Source organism: Eurosta solidaginis, chromosome 1, assembly GCF_040869045.1.
Source record: "Eurosta solidaginis isolate ZX-2024a chromosome 1, ASM4086904v1, whole genome shotgun sequence".
Classification (NCBI taxonomy): Eukaryota; Metazoa; Arthropoda; class Insecta; order Diptera; family Tephritidae; genus Eurosta; species Eurosta solidaginis.
The window spans coordinates 74092646-74110108 of record NC_090319.1 but is presented as its reverse complement, the minus strand read 5'-3'; the positions used below and the strand labels follow the sequence as shown (position 1 = coordinate 74110108).

The following is a 17463-nucleotide window of genomic DNA, read 5'->3' as shown; positions in this document are numbered from 1 at the left end:
ATATATCTTAAAATCCATTTCCTGCAGAAACATATAATCAAAGAAAACGTAATGAAACCAAAACCGTCTGTATGACTCCAAATGATTCCAGTGATATATATAACTCTCAAAATTTCCCCGAACACGTGTTGAAGTATTCTAAACGCGGCTTGCAAAGCGTAGAAATCAGAAGTGCCGAATTGGGCGTGTTACAACTAATTATACGATTAATAGATAATAAGAAGAAGAAATCAATGAAGTTCTAAGGAAATGCAAAGAGCAACAGGAAGTGTAAAGAAAGCAAGCATATAATAACGACCCCGAAAATATTTAATTGAACGTTTATGGAATATTAAAATATTATAAAATTATGCATTACACAAACCCTTTGCCGCTTGCTTGCACAAACACGTGTGCCCAAGACATTTGGCTGCCACTTACGAGAAGTGCAGCGGAAGCAGGCTTTTTTTTTTTTTGTGAAGTTTTGAAGTGGTGCAAAATAAAAGCAAAGGATTAAACAAATTTTCCAATTATTTATTTCATAAGCGATGCACTTTGAGTGAGTGGATTATTGAGATCGTCAGCAGTTATTGGGATTAAAACGTGACATTGAAATACTTCGGAAATGTTTACGATGACAATATTGAATGCTGAGATTTTTCCTGACATTAAAAGTATTTCCGCTACTTTTTTTACGAATTAAATGTGGTAAACAAATTGAAATGAATGTGTCATATCAATTCACGTATGGATCTGAGACTTGCTGTTAATACTGATCACAACAGGCAAAATATGCTCGGCAATTCTCTAGAACAACGGTGCTCAAGGGATTTGACTCTTCCTTCCCGTTAAATCTATTAATGGTTTTTAGGACTTAGCGATGTTATACCTATTATTTCTAAGGATAGCTTTTCTCATTTTCTCATTATAAAAAAAAAAAATAAATGTAAGGCGCGATAACCTCCGAAGAGATCTAAGGCCGAGCTTCTCTTCCAATTTGCGTCGTGCTCCTCTTGATTTTCCCTACAAATTGGCCGGACGGGACCTACATGTTTTATGCCGACTCCGAACGGCATCTGCAAAGCAGATGAGTTTTCACTGAGAGCTTTTCATGGCAGAAATACACCCGGAGTGCTTGCCAAACACTGCCGAGGGGCGACCCCGCTTAGAAAAATTTTCTTCTAATTGAAAAATCTTATTTCTAAAATTTTGATGTTGCTTTGCCCGGGAGTTGAACCCAGGGCATACGGTGTGATAGGCGGAGCACGCTACCATCACACCACGGTGGCCGCCAATTTCATTTCATTTTCTCATTATCTGTATTTAATTAGCGACACATGCACATATTGCTTTATACAATTGTTTTTGTTATAAATATTAGAGAAAAATTACAAAATTTACGAACTGCGATGGTTGCTAGTACTTGTTTCCGAATTTCACTTGTTCATCAGCTATCCTACGTGAGCTGAGTATTGAACTTGAGATCTTCAACATTCATACTTTATTTACGTACATATGTACATACTAGTATACTATCAGCCCAATTCTAAACAAAAATTCCGTGCGAGTTTTTTCCCTTCTCCCATTCCCCGTATTCTAAACAAAAATTCCTTGTGAGTTTTTTCAATTCTCCCTTTCTTCCTATTCTGAACAATGTTCGAAAAAGCGGAAACCGGTTATGGGAGCAAACTAGGTATTATGAATGTGAGTAAGAGGCAGATTTCACTGCCATTTCTTTAGTTTTTTCACTTGTTAAACTAAAGGAATGCATCAAAATAGTTAAAGGAAATTTGTTATTTTAAAAAAGAACACTTATTTGTACAAATTTGTGCTAAATATGAACATTCTACCACAATATTCTTTATTTTAGGTCGAAAAGTATATCATTCATAAGCAACGGAAGAGCTCTTGGTATATTTGATGCCGCCATCCAGAAATTGCATAAGGATTTTTTAAGAAGGCTTAAATAGATTTTGGCATATAACGAAAGACGAATTCAACTCAACTTGGCCGCCAGAAAATTGCTTTGCTGAATGGAAGCAGGCAACTCCGGCGGATTTGTGTTATCCCGCCGTCTTCTTTCTACGCTCCTCTGTTGATGTTGCTGTGGCACCAATTCATTACTCATTTCAGTGAAGACCACATGAATTGCAATACTGTGCATTGTTTATATTTTATTTCTAAATTTCAAACAAATTTGCAACAATAATTAAACTTTTCAAAATAAGAAATGAACAACGAAATTTCAATTGACAAAACAGCTGACTTCGAAAATTTGAAATTCCTATTCTCCAATTATTGTTTTCCCTAGGAGAAAAGAATTGGAGGAATTTTTCCGCGGGAATAAAATAGTCCGAGGTAATATTTAGAATTGGGCTGCATATATGTTTCTTCATCCAAATTGTGTGAAATACTTATGGCGAGCTTCAAAAACTTGGTTACATTAAATTTAGAGCAGTGCTTCTTAAGCAATTTTCACTAGGGGGACTCATTAAAGCATATAAACTTATAAGGTGTAAAATTAAATCCATTTACACTCGCCGTTATATGAACGCACCTAGTAATGTGCTTGATAAATTTAATTGTCCATCAACTGTATTATTACCCAAAAAAATTGTTTGATTGTTATACAAATTAAAAACTGCCAAGAATAAGTGAAAAATCAAAACTAAAACGTCTTTACTAAGATATTCTTGTAAATGACTTGCTGATGTTGGAGATTTCTGATGAAAATGCCTGCTGTAGTGTCTGCAAGATTGCATTCCTTTGAGTTTACCGCGTTTACACCATGAAATGTGCGCGTAAATGTATACCAATTGTGTAAATGATTTTTCATACAAAATTTGACAGCTCGTTTACGCACTAGATAAATTTATAATGTGACGAATATTAGCAACACTAAGGGATACTATCATCTCTAAGCCGATACTGAGCAGTGACTTGTATGCACTTAACCATTATGTCTACACATATGTCGACACAAGCAGCGGAGAGAAACGCACAAACACATGCATATATCTGATATACTCCCAAAAGTAGGCAATCATCGGCGGAAGTATCACTCACATATACACGCGCATATGGGAAGATATAAATGTGCATCTGTAGTTATAGCTGGTAATTTTATAGCTGGCAACTAAGTAGTAAATTCTAGAAACGCCTAGAAGTATGCGAACGAGGAAATCGAAGAGTATAAAAGAGGGCAAGCTGTGCAATCATGGAATCAGTTTGATTAATCAAGCTATTGGTTGTGAAGTATCAGTGTTATTGTGAAGTACTTTAATAAAGGCCATTTTGCATTATTGAATATTGGAGTTATTTATTCAACAGTTAACGATACGAACGTTAGTAAAAGGTTGCAAATAAGCGGAATTGCACTAAATTCGTTACAATACGTTTACACACTTTATAAGGCATTTATAAGAATTAATGAGTCCCCCTACTATTATATTAATAAAAAAATCCAATGTAACAAAGCTTTTGAAGCGCGCCTATAAGTATTCCGTATGCGTATTACTCTACCGAAATCGATTTGGTTGCTCTTTGGAGCCAGCCGGAGCCAAAGTGAATGAATTTCGATCGATAGTCTTGCTATTCGTTTGAATTTGTAGCATGCTGGCAACAATTTTATTAAAAATTGGAATTTCAAAGCAGGTTGTGATTATTTTCATTAGTCCACTGAAATCGATCTTGTTGTTGTTTGGAGCCATACGGAGCCAAAACTGCCATTGATTGGGCACTTTCGCTCTACAAGAAAATTTGGTGAGTATTAGCAATGATGTGCGGACCATTTTCCGTCAACACCTTATTTTAACAGCAAATTAAAATTATGTAGTGGTAACTAGAGATGTGAATATTCGTGTGGAGCATCAAAATGTTTCAGATTTTTTTGGAGTCACTGCTAAATTAATCTCTTAAATCTTTTCGTGACTTTGTCCTGTCTTCGCTAGGGTAACCGATAAAAAAAAAATAATAAATAAATGTAAGGCGCGATAACCTCCGAAAAGATCTAAGGCCGAGCTTCTCTTGTCGTCACTTCGAAGCAAAAATTTAAATTATAGCCCGAAAAGGAGGAGAAACTAAACCTGAAACTCACCAGAGACGTAGTGGAAGGGGGTGGTGTTGGGAGTGGAGATTTTAAATAATTTCGAGATTCCTTTCGGGGCCATTTCGAAATTGTGCTTTCAACTTTTTCGGAATTGATTCGGGACTGTTTCTGAAGGATTTCGGAACTGACTTTATGTTTGCTACCGGGACAGTTTCACAATTGTTTTGGAGAACAATTCATAAGAAAATCCATTTTTCTTTCTTTCGAAACGTCTTCTGGACTTTTTCACAATTACTTTCGGACTATTTTAGGAATATTTCGATTGTTGTAGGGAAACAAATCGGCACTACATGAATATTGCTTTCGGGGTTATTTCAGGATAGTTTTGATAATTGTGCGACCCTTTCGGAATCCTTTTTGACGCCTTTTCGGTATTGTTTTCGGGATCACATCGGGACTATTCCACAATAATTTTGAGAGTACTTAGAGATCACTTTAGACATCTTTCTTGATTATTTGGATATCTTTTCCAGGATTATTTTGTGACTATTTCGGTATAATTTTTAGGCAATTTCAGGACAATTTCTGAATTATTTTGGGGACATTTCGTTCATATATCGACATTCTCGTCATATAATGCAGGAGCAGTGGGAGCATATCTCTCCAACATTTTGTACAGCTAGGTCCAGCGACTCACAAAGTCGTTTTAAAATCGAATGAACCGAGGAGATTGCGCTCTAGCTTCGGTGAAGAGGAAGCGAGATGCTTTTACTCTGCACAACCCACAAGAAATTTTACCGTGATCGCCTACCACAACGAAGGTCTCTGGTTCAATTAATGGGACAAGCAACATCAAACACTTACATTTTTAACACGCTTTTATTAGCTTGGCCTGTATGTAGCGGAATCTTAATAGTAATTTTCACCGGTTTCTAGAAGTCTGATTAATTTGAAACTTTACATACGTATCAAGGACCGATGACAATGCATTAATGTGATGGTGTGGTGACATAAGGTTAATTGGCCTTATTACCACTTTGAATGGCCATAAGTTTGATTGAAACTTTGCACGCATATCAAGGCTCGATGACAAAGCATTAATATGATGGTGTGTTGACATAAGGTCAACGGCCATAAGGTCAACGGCCATAAGGTCAATTGGCCTTATTATCACTTTGAATGGCCATAAGTTTGATTGAAATTTTGCACACATATCAAGGCTCGATGACAATGCGCTAATATGATGGTGTGTTGACATAAGGTCAACGGCCATAAGCTCAATTGGCCTTATTACCACTTTGAATGGCCATAAGTTTGATTGAAACTTTGCGCACGTATCAAGGCTCGATGACAATGCATTAATGTGATGGTGTGGTGACATAAGGTCAACGGCCATAAGCTCAATTGGCCTTATTACCACTTTGAATGGTCATAGGTTTGATCTGCCGACCCTTGGCAATTTCGACGAAAGACCGCGTCCAGCCTCCCTGCCGCTTGGCCCTTTTCGGTGCCGTGGGGTTGGATTCATCCATGGACCGTGGCGTTTCGAGGTTTCATCGCTCTCGACTAAAACTAAAATATTAAAAATAAATAATAGTTTCAAAAAACTAAAAAAACACGCTTTTATAGCAAACCGAACTAAAAAATAGAAAATAAATTTCAATTAAAAAGAGTTTATATAACAGTAGTAGAAGTTTAAACAATCGTTTATAGTTTATCACCTCAAAATAAAATTATAATAAAATTTAAGTTATTAACAGAATAATTTAATTCAAAGTAAAAAGCGTGGGGTGCATTTGACTACATTTCATACCTTTCCTCTGAGATAGTTGCCAATATAATGATTGTAACATTCAATATCAAGCACCCCACGCTTTTTACTGTGAATTAAATTATTCTGTTAATAACTTAAATTTTATTATAATTTTATTTTGAGGTGATTAACTATAAACGATTGTTTAACCTTCTACTACTGTTATATAAACTCTTTTTAATTGAAATTTATTTTCTATTTTTTAGTTCGGTTTACTATAAAAGCGTGTTTTTTTAGTTTTTTTAAACTATTATTTATTTTTCTAAACAAGGTCGCACCTGGTCAGTGGTTGGGAAAAACCACCGAAAGCTATGAAAAGCTTCTCAACGAAGTTTCACGTGCCATTGGGTCAAGTCCCACTAATGTGTAGGAAAAATAAGAAAATAGAACGACGTCAATACGAAGGAAAGCCCGACTTAAATATCCTCGGAAGTGTATCCACAAAAACCTAAATTTGCGGGAATAAAACTTCGGATATGAGTCTATGAAGCGCATTGTGCGAAAGACTCAAGATCTCCATGGTTTGGCTGATTTGAGGTATTTTGGTGTTACTTGTCACGCGTATGCAAACTATTCCGTATGCCACGTCGGTTACGTAATATATTTAGTTACTAAATGCCAAAAACCGAATTGAAAATTTATAAATAAGTAAGACCTATTAAGCAAGTACATAATCGTATCATTACTTACCTAACCTTGTTAGATTTGAAAATCGAATTAGGTTAAAACATGGAGTGCATACGATTAATTAAGTAAATATTCGAGAACGGTAAATAAATTAACAATGGTTGATAAGATTTTATGTAGACTATAAATAATGACTTTTGCTTAATTGCAATGTCCCTCCTGGTAGGCATTGGCATTGATTAGAGTTAGTTGTTAGGTGACTGTGGTGTATTATAGAAGAAATTAGAATGAGGTGGAGAAAAGAATTTGCACTTTTAGTGGGAATCGCATTAATAGCTGCTACCAGCTCAGCGCCACAGCAGCTAAAGTCGGAGAACGATGAAAATATATTTAAAAGGACATTCAAAACATTACATCAAGAGCCACCACCACCAGAATCGGACATGAAGTCCAGTCGCGCCACACCAATGTATCGATGGATCAAACAAAAACTGGATAATTTCAACGAATCGGATACTCGGGAATGGCAAATGGTAGGGTTGCAAGTATAAAAACCATCAGTATCGAAATGTAGACTGATGTTGGTCTGACCGCCTGTCTGTCCGCCTTTTCGTTTACACGAAGACTTGAGCAAAAATTGAGTTAACATAATCAAATTCGGTACACCCAATGTAGATTGGTATTTAAGATGTGGAAAATTTGACTACAACCGCACCTACTTTCTCCATATCGAAAATTCAGTACGATGAAAAAAATATTTCATTAAAAAATGACGAAAAGGTGGTAAAATTTTGGAAAACGGGCGCGATACCGCCCTCATTTAAAAGAAGAACATTTAAAAGGTTTGCTCCCCTTAAATCAAAAGCCGTTAAAGTTCGTATGTTTAAATTTCGCAGGGAGGTTTTCCTTGCTATTATATACAGCAACGAAAAGAAAAACAGCAGTGGACACTTTTTTTTTAAATTTCTACATAAAAATAGCAGCGGAGATTTTTATTTTTATTAAATTTCATCAATTAACTTTTTTATTTTCGATATTTAAAGAAAAAACCTCTATAAATTATGTAACCGAAACTATGCAAATGAATCTCAAAAACGTTTTCAAAATACTTCGAAAATTCCAGAAAATTTTACGAAAAAATCGAAGTTCTGTGAATTTTTTTGAGTATGCCGTTTTTTAGCCCAATAAATTTTAGTCTAACCAAGTACAAGACAAAAGTTTTTAAAAATTTCCAACGATTTTTTATTACCTTTTTGTGCGGGCGATTTCAGATTTTTTTTCATATGAAATCAAAATTGTTTCACCTTTGTATGGAGGAAAATCTAAAGCACCCATGGAAAAAACAATTGCCGAAAATAAATGCGAGTGACATATAACTTGTGCTTTATCAGGAGGAAATTTATTGGGCTACACAACAGCATACTCAAAAAAATTCAGGGAGCTCCAAATATAAAGTTTGAAAATTTCGAACAGTTTTTTTTCAATATTTTTTTAAAACTTTTTAGAAATTGGTTTGTAGAGTTTCATTTAAAAAATTCATAAAAGTTTTTTTTTTTAATATCGAGTTTAAAATAAGAACTTAACTGAACAATTTCAATAAAAACTTGCCCCTGCAATTTTTCTCTTCGCTGCTGTACTTAAAAAAAAAAGAAATTTGATATCCATCCTTAACAAAATTTGAAATATCTTTGCAGAATGTAGAAAATCTTTTAAAGCCGTAAATCGAGCAAAAAATTTACAAAATTTCATGAGTGCATTTAAGTTTTGTTAGTAACGGTTTGTAGTGACACTATCTTTAGCTACACGGCCGTCTGTACGTACGTCCGCCCGTCAACATACATCCGTCCATTGCGTAAACTAGAGCTGTCTTCACCAAATTTGGTACAAGTGCTTATCTAAACCCATAATAACTATATGAAAATTGACAAAATCAGCTCTTAACCAGGCCCACTTTTTCGAAATCGAAAATTTTGAAAAATGGAAAAACTTGGATAGTTCTGAAACAAATACTGATATAGTCGTCAAACTTGGCCATCGATCGATTTTATGACGCGTAATACAAATTTAGTGCAATTTTCGATAGTGGGCTTGACGTAGCCAACATTCAATGGAGAAAATCATGTTAATCAAAATCTAGTCCCATGTTAAAATTTCAGAGAAGTCTCTTACTACTAGCTATTAGTCGGGTGAAATTATCAAATGAAATTATCGGTGGACGATGTAAAGCCATAAATTAGGCTTGGTCAGTGATTACAGATGTAGAAAGTGCGGGTTGGAGAAAGAAACGAACGAGCATGTTTTGTGCTCGTGCCCTGCGGTTGCCAGGCTACGACTCCAGCTAGTAAGAGTGATACAGCTGTCAGATCTAGAAGCAGCAAGTGACATTAGTCCTAGAAGGTTTCAGTTTATGTTAGGTCCCCATGGACCGGCCAGTTCAAACTAACCTAACCATGTTGTAAAGGCGAACCCGTAATAAAATAGCTATACTAAATATCAAACTGGGCGAGCTAAGTACGATAATTTAAAAACAAAATGTTAAATGGGCGTGACCCGCCCCTTATTTATCTTGCACCGGCACTTTTGACGCCATAACTCGAACAAAAATTTACTTATTAAAACGAAATTTTGTGAAAACATGGCTTTCTCAACTATGTGTGTTTGCTGTGGAAATGAGAAAAATCGGCTGGGAGCCACGCCCTGTAAGTGATTTTGTTAGGATTTGAAACGGGGCATCTATGTAAACAAAAGCAGCTACATGAATATTTTTCAAGGCAGGCGTAAACCCGCTCACTCTTCACTAGACGTATAAGAGTATATTATGGCGGATGTCATATAAGGGCTTAAAACTAAAAAGCTGTATAAAACATTGAGAAATATTTCTGATATTTGCAAATTAGTATACAGATTGTTATTACACAGGAGTTTAGTTTTGTGGAAACATTTTCGTCAAAAAAAATGAAAGTGTTTTTTTCTAATCTACAGCGTGGTATATAATGTTCGGTTGCACACAAACTAAGACATTCTTAGTTGTTTTAATTTATACTTTATTATATTTATTTTCAAGCGCTACATCATCAATGATGAATTTTATGTAGAAGGTGGTCCATTCTTCATATTTGTTGGCGGCGAGTGGGAAATTTCACCGCGCTATGTGACTGGTGGACATTTTTATGATATGGCTAAGGAGCACCATGGTTATCTTTTTTATACTGAACATCGTTACTATGGCGAAAGTAGGCCTACAAGGTGAGAATTCTTATAATTTTACTTCCTTAAAACCAAATATCATTTTAGCAACATGGACAATGAAAATATCCAGTACTTGAGTGCGCGTCAAGCTTTGGCTGATTTGGCTCATTTCATTGTGGAGATGCATGAGATAATTTCAGGTGCCTCTCAATCGAAAGTCATACTCGCTGGTGGTTCTTATTCAGCAACAATGGTAACATGGTTCATGAAATTATACCCCGATTTAGCGGCAGGTGCTTGGGCTTCGAGTGCGCCAATTCTTGCCAAAGTTAATTTTGTTGGTAAGTATTTCGAGGGAAACACTTTCTATGTTGAATGATAGCCCGCCATATCCATATTCCATTTGCGGGATCGCAAAATCTCTATCTGATAGAAAAGCATTTTTGAACAAGTTCTGAGTTCGGATGTTCTTTCTCAAACGGATTCTAAGATATAAGGTTTTTGTTCGAAATACAGTAGGGCTAGGGACCAGGCGTCCGGTTTTTTTTCAGATATGTATTTTTTTTAAGGTACGATTCATCAGGTTTGGTACATATTTAGCTAGGTTGGTATTAAGAAGCCTTTTTTGCGGAAGATGGATCAAGTACGTATTCCATAAAAATATCTGTTATCGAGCGAGTTTCTTGAAATTTCTTAGTACATTTTGATAGGCTTTTCGTCTAGGTTGTGGTGCCACATTAACTAACAGTGGCGGCACTGATTTCTTAACATTAAGCTGCGTTCTAACGATAAAGTTATGGATAGGGAAAAATCGATCCCCGAAATTTCCTCCGGAATTCCTCTACATCCCAACCGAGATATTTACGCCTTGTCCTTGCAAGATCTGAACAGTTAAGAATGAAGAGATTGTCATCCTGCAAGCAACTAACAAAGTTAATTGTTTCAAGAAACTTGAGCCGCAATGAATGGATCTCTTTCGGTGAGTGACCCGTCAACGTTCCGATTACCATTGAGAAATGGGCCCTTGTGAACCCTAGTAATATCTTTTAAAATGCAGTGGGCAGTGCGTTCCACCAGAGCACAATCCCTTAAAAGAGGAACGGTTTGAAAATCATGTAGCCAGTGTACAACCTTTGGAGAAAGCCCCAGCGTTTTCCAGTGAATTCACGGCAGCAATACAAGGCGTCTAAAGCTTTCGTGTAGGTCAGGGAAACAGACTCTTAGTCCCTAACCCCGTTTGCACCGTTTGCCAGCACAGAATATATATGTTTACGACATCCGCCCAATGCAGCTCCTGCCTTGGGCGGTGCCACTTTCCTAGATGTTCTGGTCTCCGCGACGGCAACCCCCCGACGGATTTCATTGCGCCACATTCAAACTTGCGGGCGGACAGTAGGGGTGAGATGTTGGCGGATCAAATAGAAGAAACGACGTTCTGCGCAATAAACGGAGACGCCCCCACACGTGTGGTAGGAAGCTGTCACAGTTCGCCGGATATCTCAATCGTGAGCGCAGAACTCGTAAACTGCGTCAACTGGCAGCCGATGGTAACATTGGCATCCGACCACCTGCCTATACTTATTTCGTTCGAGCGTACCACCGACTTCATCGTTACAGAAAAACGCACTTTCATAAACTTTAAAAAAGGAAAGTGGGACGAATACAAATCTTTTACAGACAACCTCTTTGCTGCCCTCCCTATCCCGACTGATGCCCGCCAAGGGGAGCGTGCTTTCCGCAAGGTCATTGAATCCGCCTCGGCACGTTTCATTCCCGCCGGGAGAATTCCCGAAATTCGGGCCACTTCCAGGCGGAGGCCGCAAATTTAGCGAGAGAACGTGACCTTATAAGACAGCTCGACCCAGGCGACCCCCAAATAAGGGATATAAACCAACGCATCAGATTGCTTGTGGATGAGCGCAAGCGGGCGAAATGGGAGGAGCACCTAAGAGGTTGTAACCTCTCTGTCGGTGTGGGTAAACTTTGGTCCACCGTAAAGTCCCTATCGAATCCGTCTAAGCACAATGACAAAGTTTCCATCGCCTTCGGCGATAAAGTGCTGCCGGATTCGAAAAAATGCGCAAGCGCACATAAACAAAAATTCAGCCGTCACCAATTACCATCACCGCCAGAGAGGTTGAAGATGCCATTGGTCACGCTAAACCATCCAAAGCAGTGGGCCCAGACGGCATAGCCATGCCGATGCTTAAAAGCCTAGGGAAAGAGGGTTTCAAATACTAAGCACATGTCTTCAACCTGTCTCTTTCCACCTTTGTCATACCCGAAAAATGGAAAATGGCCAAGGTGGTCTCGCTACTAAAGCCTGGGAAACCAGCTAACATAGAAGAGTCGTATCATACGATATCTCTCCTATCGCCAGTAGCAAAGACGCTTGAAGCCATTTTGCTCCCCTACTTCCAAGCAAATTTTGCAGCTAGCCTGTCATCAGCTTGGCTTCAGAAAACTCCATAGCACCACCACCGCGCTAAATGCCATCAGCACCTAGATAAATTGCGGTTTAAATCAAAACCCCCACCATAGAACAGTACTCGTAGCGCTAGACCTATCAAAAGCTTTTGATACGGTCAACCATGGCACGTCACTGCAAGACCTGGAAGGGTCTACCCTTCCCACATTTCTTAAAAGGTGGACCGCAAATTATCTGGGTAGTCGGCAGGCATCGGTGCAATTTAGAAACGAAACATCAAAACCAAGAAGAATTAAACAAGGGGTGTCACAGGGTGGTGTCCTATCCCCACTTTTGTTTAATTTCTACATATCTAAGCTACCTTCACCACCAGAAGGAGCCACTATCGTTTCATACGCCGATGACTGCACAATAATGGCCACAGGCCCAGGCCCACAGATCGATGAGCTCTGCAACAGAATAAACGGCTACCTCCCTGATATCTCCAGTTTTTTCGCCTCGCGAAACCTGGCATTATCACCAACTAAATCTTCCGCGACCTTATTTACAACATGGACGTCCCAAGTGAAGACCATTTTGAACATCCACGTCGATGGCACTACGCTACCGACTGTCCTACACCCCAAAATCTTGGGGGTGTGACGTTTGATCAGGATCTACATTTTGCTGAGCACGCAGCCGCAATTGTTCCGAAAATCCAGAGCCGTATTAAAATCCTCAAATCCCTTGCTGCCAGTACCTGGGGAAAAGATAAAGAAACGCTCATTACTACATACAAAGCAATTGGCCAGCTGTTTACGTGCTACGCGTCACCCATATGGTCGCCAAGCTTGAAAATTACCCACTGGAAGAAGCTACAGGTATGCCAAAATACTGCTCTCAGAATCGCCACGGGCTGTCTTCTTATATCGACAGACCACCATCTACATAATGAGGCGAGAATACTCCCCATCAGAGAGAGAAATGAGATACTAACCAAACAGCTCCTGTTGAGTACCCAGAAACCTGGGCATCCAAACAGACATCTGATTGATGAGCCAACACCGCCTAGGGGCTTAAGGAGTCATCTCCGTAAGCATTTTGAGGAAATACGGCACCTGAGAGCCCAGCCGTATGAAGCAAAAAAACACAAGCAGGTCCTTGGTGAACTCCACAAACAGGCGTCGGACCTTTATGTCAGGAATTGTCCGGTGAATCCAGTACTCAAAGAAAAGTACGCAAAACTTGTGGAAGAGGAACGCATACTCCCCAGGGAAACGCGAGTCACTCTTGCTCAACTTCGTTCTGGATAATGTAACAGGTTAAACTCTTACCTATCCAGAATCAACCTCGACATACAAAATGTATGCCCCGCTTGCAATGTGTCCCCACATGACACCAACCATATCTTTAATTGTAATGTGGAACCAACGCCTCTAACACCCCTTTCATTATGGTCCACCCCTGTTGGAACAGCAAGTTTGCTTGGACTCCCGTTAGAGGATATTGATGACAATTTGTGATCGGTCGCGGCTGTTAGGTGGGGAGCACTGCTACAACAACAACAACAACTAAAGCTTTCCCAGCTCTGCCTTCTACATTAAACTTCCGTGGTACTTAAGCATATCAGATAATACCAGTGACACTCCGCCAATGGTGCGTGGTATAAATAGAGCAAGCTCAGTTTTTTTTTTTGGAGCTTACAGCTAGACCACAGGACTCAGACCACCTAGCCACCGTACCCAGAAGATCCACCAAGTTGTCCATACATTTCCTTCTGACACGAATCGCTAGCTCATAACCAAAGGCCACCACTTGGCATCCTTTACATTTGAGGTATTGGAGTAGTTCATTTATTACGACTCCTTCGGCGTATCCTTCGGCGTATCCTGCCTTCCCCTTCTCTGGGTCACGAAACTTCCCAACTGCGCTGTGACAATCCTGCCGTCCAAAAGCCTGTTGGTGAATAGCATCAGGGATGAATATAATTCTAATACTGTTAAAGCCCTCTCGACATCAGACGACAGCACATTATTGAAAGCTCCCTCGATGTCACCAAAGGCACCCACAACGTAGTCTGCACGCGAGTGACCCTTTAACAGTTTAACTAACGACTGAAGGGCTGTTTCAGTAGACCTATCTTTACAACAAGGCACGTTACGGTGCCTATAGTCGGTCTCAAGGAGTTCTTCTGCATATATAGAGATCGATCAGGCGCTCTAATGCATTTAAAAGGAACGAGGACAGACTGATCGGTCTGAAATCATTGGGACAGGTATGACGGCCTTTCCTTGCTTTCGGAAGGAATGTGACTTTGACCATATTCCACGAATTGGAGCATAACCCAACTTTAAGCAGTTGCCATAGTTGCGCAAGACAGCCCTAGAAATTTCTAGAGATTTTTTCAGTTGCACAGCAATTATGCTATCAGGGCCTGAAGATTTACAGGGCTGAAAAAAGTTGATAGCCCCTATAAGCTTGTTGGCGATCCAGGGGTATAAATGGCAACCAATCAATTACGCCATGGAAGCAGGATTCCTCGAACGAATTTTCATGATGCTTGCGGACTTTTGTATTTTGTGACCTTACATAGACTTCAATTCTAAGTAATGTTTCTTCAGCTTAGCATTCGGCCCAAACAATAAAAAGTTTTACTCTATAGCTAAGTTTGAATGATTTTTTTTCTTTTCACAGAGTATAAGGAAATCACTGGAGAATCCATACGTTTGATGGCCGGTGAACAATGTTATAAGCGTATTGAGAATGGCATTGCCGAAATGGAAGCTTTGTTAGCGAACAAGCGAGGCGCTGAAGTCAAAGCTATGCTGCAGCTATGTGATGCTTTTGATGAGTCTAACGATATGGATTTGTGGACATTGTTTAGTGAAATATCCGATTTATTTGCAGGTGTTGTGCAGGGTCATAGGTAGGTAAACGTAATAGTTCTAGAAAACCGCCAAGAACTATCTTAGAACAAACTATTTTTAATTCCTTTTGCAGACCTGGGAAAATTGAAGGAGCTTGCAATAAAATTATGAAAGGAAATGATGATGTCGACGGCTTAGCTACTTATTTATTATCAAGATTCGATGGTAAAACTTGCAATGACTTAAGGTACAAAGCTATACTAAAAACTTTGATTGATACGAGTTTTTCCGATAACATAAGTAAATAAAGACAACACTGCAACAGATATTTTAATACTAACACAAATACATACTTGTATATTGATTTCCAGTGCGTCAATGGACTTATCAAACTTGCAATGAGTTCGGTTGGTATCAGACTTCGGGCTCTAGAAATCAACCTTTTGGTACTAAATTTCCGGTGACCTACTATACGCAAATGTGTAGCGACATCTATGGTGATAAGTTTACAGCCACCTTCATAAATAATCAAATAAACGCTACCAATGAACTTTTTGGTGGACTTGAACCAAATGTAGAAAATGTTTACTTTTCACACGGTCAATTGGATCCCTGGAGAGCTTTGGGTATACAGGATGAGCCACAAGCAACGGTTATACCACGTAAGTAGCGAGTTAAAATATGCTTGATATAAATAATCTTATAAGATTTTGCATTTTTATTTATAATTTTCTATAGATCACGCTCATTGCACAGATTTTGGTTCAATCAGCGCTGAGGAAGCTCAAGAAATGCGTGCTTCGAAGGAAAAGTTAACCATTTTGGTACGAAAATGGCTTGGCGTTGAGAGTGTTGCTGATAACTTTTAAACATTAAGTGCCAATTCAAATACAGAATTGTTAAAATAGTTACAAAAGTAGCTATGAAATATCGTTTACTTATTGATACTGATTGATATTTCCTAACTGATAAACCTAAACGCGAGTGTGCTAAATAATATTCGATATCTGTGAGTGAGCACCGAAACTACTTGAGTTTTCTTCAATTCATTGAATTCGCATCTAGAGGGTGTTTTTATACTCAGCGTGCTTTGCACACAGAGTATATTAACTTTGATTGGATAACGGTTGGTTGTACAGGTATAAAGGAATCGAGATAGATATAGACTTCCATATATCAAAATCATCAGTATCGAAAAAAAATTTTATTGAACCATGTCCGTCCGTTAACACGATAACTTGAGTAAATATTGAGATATCTTCACCAAATTTGGTACACGAGCTTATCTGGACCCAGAATAGATTGGTATAGAAAATGAGCGAAATCGGATGATAACCACGCCCACTTTTTATATATATATAACATTTTGGAAAACACAAAAAACCTGATTATTTAGTAAATAATACACCTAGAATGTTGAAATTTGACATGTGGACTGATATTGAGACTCTTGATAAAAATTTGAAAAAAATTGTATAAGTGGCACCGCCCACTTGTGATAAAATACATTTTACAAATATCATTAATCATAAATCAAAAACCGTTAAACCTATCGTAACAAAATTCGGCATAGTTTGAAGGAAAATTAACGAAATCGGTTAAGCACCACGCCCACTTTTATATAAAAGATTTTTAAGAGTCGTGGTCGAATAAAATAAGCTATATCTTTGCAAAAAAAGAGCTCAATGGAATTTCATTTCCCAAGTGGATTTATAACAATAAATAGGAAAAACTTAAAATTTAAAAAAATGGGCGTTGCACTGCCCCTTTTATGACTAAGCGATTTCCTATGTTTCGGGAGCCATAACTCGAAGAAAAATTTACATATCGTAATGAAATTCTGTACACATATTTTCCTTATAGCAGAAAATATTTCTAGTAAAAATGGACGGGATCGGTTAAAGACCACGCCAACTTAGATATAAAACAAGTTTAGAAGGGTCGTAGACTAGAACAATAAGCTATAACTTAGCAAAAAAAAGTTTTGAATCAATGATATTTCACTTATCAAGTTTTATTATAAGAGGAAATCAGGAGACATGTTTTTTTCAACGGGCGGTGCCACGTGTTATGTAGAAAAGTAATTTATCTGAAATAAAATGTACAATTGAAGCTCACGCTGAGTATATAACGTTCGGTTACATCCGAACTTAAGACACCTTTACTTGTTTTTTTTTTTACAACATTAATGGGTTTACTGTTATGATTATGGGTAGTTGTTGCTATGGTGAAGGTTATGGTAAAGGTTTGGTCAGTATTACAATTATTGTTTCATCGACGTTTAGGGTTATGGTATAGTCCGCCACAGACTAGTATGGATTCAGTAGTACGGTTACGGGTATGGCTATGGTAGCAGTTTTGGTAACGGTTCTTATACTGTTTGTTTTGTTGATTTTCCTGCCGTCATCCATTGCCGAACTGAGTTTGGAGAACGAAAAATTATGTATATTGGAACGGTTTCCGCCAACCCCTTGGAAATTTTGTTTACAGAATGGTTTTGGCAAATGTTTGGTCTTCAGTGTCAGAAGTAAAA

At 38.2% G+C, this 17463-nt stretch overlaps 2 protein-coding genes across 2 annotated transcripts in view; one reads left to right on the top strand and one right to left on the bottom strand.

The window, feature by feature from the left end:
* Nucleotides 1-17463, bottom strand: part of Ino80 (chromatin-remodeling ATPase INO80) — a 380523-nt gene that overhangs the window by 297212 nt on the left and 65848 nt on the right. The gene's annotated exons all lie outside the window — the stretch shown is intronic.
* On the top strand, nucleotides 6713-15955 carry LOC137244978 (putative serine protease K12H4.7). The gene is made up of 7 exons (XM_067774911.1): nucleotides 6713-7000; nucleotides 9532-9713; nucleotides 9762-9997; nucleotides 14758-14989; nucleotides 15064-15230; nucleotides 15302-15592; nucleotides 15669-15955. The coding sequence occupies exons 1-7, from the start codon at nucleotides 6755-6757 to the stop codon at nucleotides 15797-15799; spliced, it is 1485 nt and encodes a 494-aa protein (XP_067631012.1). The 5' UTR covers nucleotides 6713-6754; the 3' UTR covers nucleotides 15800-15955.

What these genes read in the sequence shown, in the direction of transcription:
- LOC137244978 (XM_067774911.1), top strand. Translation starts at nt 6,755, where the DNA reads ATGAGGTGGAGAAAAGAATTTGCACTTTTAGTGGGAATCGCATTAATA. An exon ending in ATACTCGGGAATGGCAAATG is followed by an intron (nt 7,001 to 9,531) that starts GTAGGGTTGCAA and finishes TTTATTTTCAAG; the next exon opens with CGCTACATCATCAATGATGA. An exon ending in GGCGAAAGTAGGCCTACAAG is followed by an intron (nt 9,714 to 9,761) that starts GTGAGAATTCTT and finishes ATATCATTTTAG; the next exon opens with CAACATGGACAATGAAAATA.